Here is a 3076-nt window from a genome sequence, read left to right on the forward strand (position 1 = left end):
AAATATAATTTTATGTCGATTCGTACGAAAATACGTAGCTAAGCTTTGCTCAAGGTGAATTCACATGCAAGCGTCAAGCAGCGGAAGCAGCAATCAATCAACTGCTTACCACTGCCCGATACAGGCACGCATGCGTAATGGTTAAAAACGTTTTGTATTGAAAAAATTGTCCGATAGAACCATCCGATAGAACCGTAAGATGGCGGTTGGAGCAGTTCATGTGTTCCAATGTGACACGAACAGATTTAGGACAAGTGAGCATGTCACCTAACCTAATCCGTGAGACCACTTGAACGAGTCGGACATATGTCTCGTTTCATTTCAAGTATTTTGTGTTACCTCGATTATTATTTGAAAAATATTTTTATACAAAATAAATGCGATTTTAATAAATATAAAAGTTATATTATATTTTTATATTATATTATATTATATTTTATTGTATTAATATTATTTTATTTAATTTTTTAATTTTTTAAATTTTATTTATTTTATTTATTTTATTTTATTATTTTATTTTGTTAATATTATATTATATTGTTATATTATATTTTTATATTTATATCAAAAACGCATTTATTGAATCTGAAATACTTTTTTCGATACAGTACGTTTTCATGTACCATTACGTATGCTTGCGTAACATGCCCCAATCGTATCACTTTCTGAGGTGAGGCAAAGAGGTGGAGCGTGCTCTTAATTGATCCATGGAGTATGCTCTAACTCGACGCGAACATCTAGTCTCGCCATATTGGATCCGGTGACGAACGTATTGGAGCGTGCATGTTGGACGCGACAAATCTCTGGTTGTTATGCCGATTGTATGTGAGGTTAGACACAATTAGGTGGGTAATGAATGTGTCAGTCCATGTGAGTGAGTTTAATGTTTGCTTGATACCGACGTTTTCGCAAAATGACACAAGTTGCGCAGGAGGATAACGAATTAAAAAGATTGCTCAATAATCCAGCCAAGAACGCTCCAAGCGAAGATGGATCCATGGCACCACCGTTATCGGTAGGTTATTAAATGTTAGATTTTACATACGCTTTCTAAAATAATGAACACTTAATTTGTAGACTAATGTGCCGAGACCAAGCACGTCGCAAAGTACCAACCCGCAATCGATGATGATTCCGACAACACCAGTTAATAGCACGAAAGAAATTCCAGAGCCTTGTTTACAGTAGGTCTTGAATCATGTAATTATTTACATTGCATATAAATATCTACTTACTGTTGTACTGTTATTATGTTAATTTTACAATAAGTTGGTAGTTGATAATTCTAAGTCTTATTGGTGAAGTTTACCAATAGCCAACTTGTATGACTAACGCTGATTGACTTAACTTTAGTGATTAAGGGCCTCAACTTTTGATTAAATTAATCTATGATTAACTCGTAAAAGTACTAATAGTTTAATGTATCAGAACGTCTCTCTCTTTCTCTTCTGTATTCTCACATTGGCAATCATGGTGATTGAGTTACCATTGATTAGCATTATTCAGGATTGATGAAAGAGGCTGTAAAACGAAAACTTAGTGGTACCAACGTTACTTTGAGCAAGACTTAAAACTCTCTTTGTCTTGTTTTAAAGCAAAAGAGAGACAGAAAGAGTTTTAAACTTTGCTTAAAGTCAAAGTACATTGGCGCAACCAGATCTAAGACTTCCAACTACCAATTCATTGTAGAATCAGCATTAGATGTGAGTAGGATGTAGTTTCTTTCATTAGTGTTTGCATTATTTTTACAGAAATGTAGTCTCTACAGTTAACTTGCAAACAGAATTGAAACTTATGTACATTAATGTAAGAACTAGGAATTCTGAATACAATCCAGCTAGATTTACCGGATTAATAATGAGGATACAAAATCCTAGAGCAACAGCGCTGATTTTCCGCTCTGGTAAATTAGTATGTACTGGTGCGAGAAGCGAACAAGATTCATTTTTGGCGGCAAAGAAATTTGCCAGGATAATTCAGAAACTTGGATTCCCTGTAAGCAATGTCACACGCCTAGAAATCTCAAGAGAGTTTTTACCTAATGTACAGTGCTTTTATTTTTTTTTCTAGGTTAAGTTTTCCAGTTTTAAAATACAGAATATAGTTGCGACATGTGATTTGAAATTCCCAATTAAGTTGGAGCTTCTATATCAATTTCATGGTCAATTTTCTAGTTATGAGCCAGAGTTATATCCGGGTCTAACGTACAGAATGTATTCACCTAGAGTTGTATTATTAATATTTGTAAATGGTAAAGTTGTGTTAACAGGTATGTGTTTTAATACTGTAAAACGTAAGATTTTTGCAGATATTACAGCAAGCAGATGGCTAAATAATTATTGAATGTATTTATTTGATAATTTTTAGGAGCAAAGAATAGAACTGAATTACAAGATGCATTAAATATTATATATCCGACATTAAAGATGTATAGAAAGCAATAATATTACTTATTTACAAAATAAATGTCAAATAAAATAACAAGAGACATGTAAATATAAAAATTAATTATATAATAGTAAATTGTTCTTCTATCTATGATAACTGATTTTAAAATTCTACAAAATGAGAAAAGCATTTATTTTGTATTTTTATATATCTTTATAATACATAATGCAGTATTATTAATATTTTATGTGTTAATTTTATTATTTTATATTGATGTATACTGTGTAATTTATCATTATAATTATGTTAAAGAAACTTTAATTATTTTATAGATTTCTGTATAACGTATAATAATTGTATATATTTCTTTGTATCTTAAATCACACATGCATTCATACGCGCACGCATGCACGCACGCACGCACACACACACACACACACACACACACACACACACACACACACATACACACACATCTATGTAAAATAAAGAAAAAATTAATTTACAAGAAATTATATCTAATAATAATTAATATAATTAAATGGTTATGATTAAAAACCACATACGCTTCTACTTATTATTAAAGTATATATTTCAGACGATTTGTATGATGAAAATAAATATTTTCTGATATATACTATATATTAAAATAAAATATAATTTACAAACAATTATATTTGTAATGTAT

The 3076-nt window shown here is 30.8% G+C and overlaps 1 protein-coding gene across 2 annotated transcripts; it reads left to right on the top strand.

Moving 5' to 3' along the window:
* The first annotated feature begins 248 nt into the window (after positions 1-248).
* LOC108691218 (TATA-box-binding protein) lies at positions 249-2528 on the top strand. 2 transcript variants are annotated; one of them, XM_018198887.1, is made up of 7 exons: positions 249-325; positions 609-845; positions 932-1015; positions 1078-1184; positions 1752-1995; positions 2071-2269; positions 2368-2528. In XM_018198887.1, exons 3-7 carry the CDS (start codon positions 998-1000, stop codon positions 2442-2444), a joined length of 645 nt encoding a protein of 214 aa, XP_018054376.1. In that variant the 5' UTR covers positions 249-325; positions 609-845; positions 932-997; the 3' UTR covers positions 2445-2528. The 2 variants fall into 2 exon arrangements, with proteins under 2 accessions (XP_018054376.1, XP_018054375.1); XM_018198886.1 differs by having other exon boundaries at positions 609-1015; positions 2368-2520.
* Positions 2529-3076: the final 548 nt, after the last annotated feature.

The sequence above is a fragment of the Atta colombica genome, unplaced genomic scaffold (assembly GCF_001594045.1).
Source record: "Atta colombica isolate Treedump-2 unplaced genomic scaffold, Acol1.0 scaffold42, whole genome shotgun sequence".
NCBI classification, from domain to species: Eukaryota; Metazoa; Arthropoda; class Insecta; order Hymenoptera; family Formicidae; genus Atta; species Atta colombica.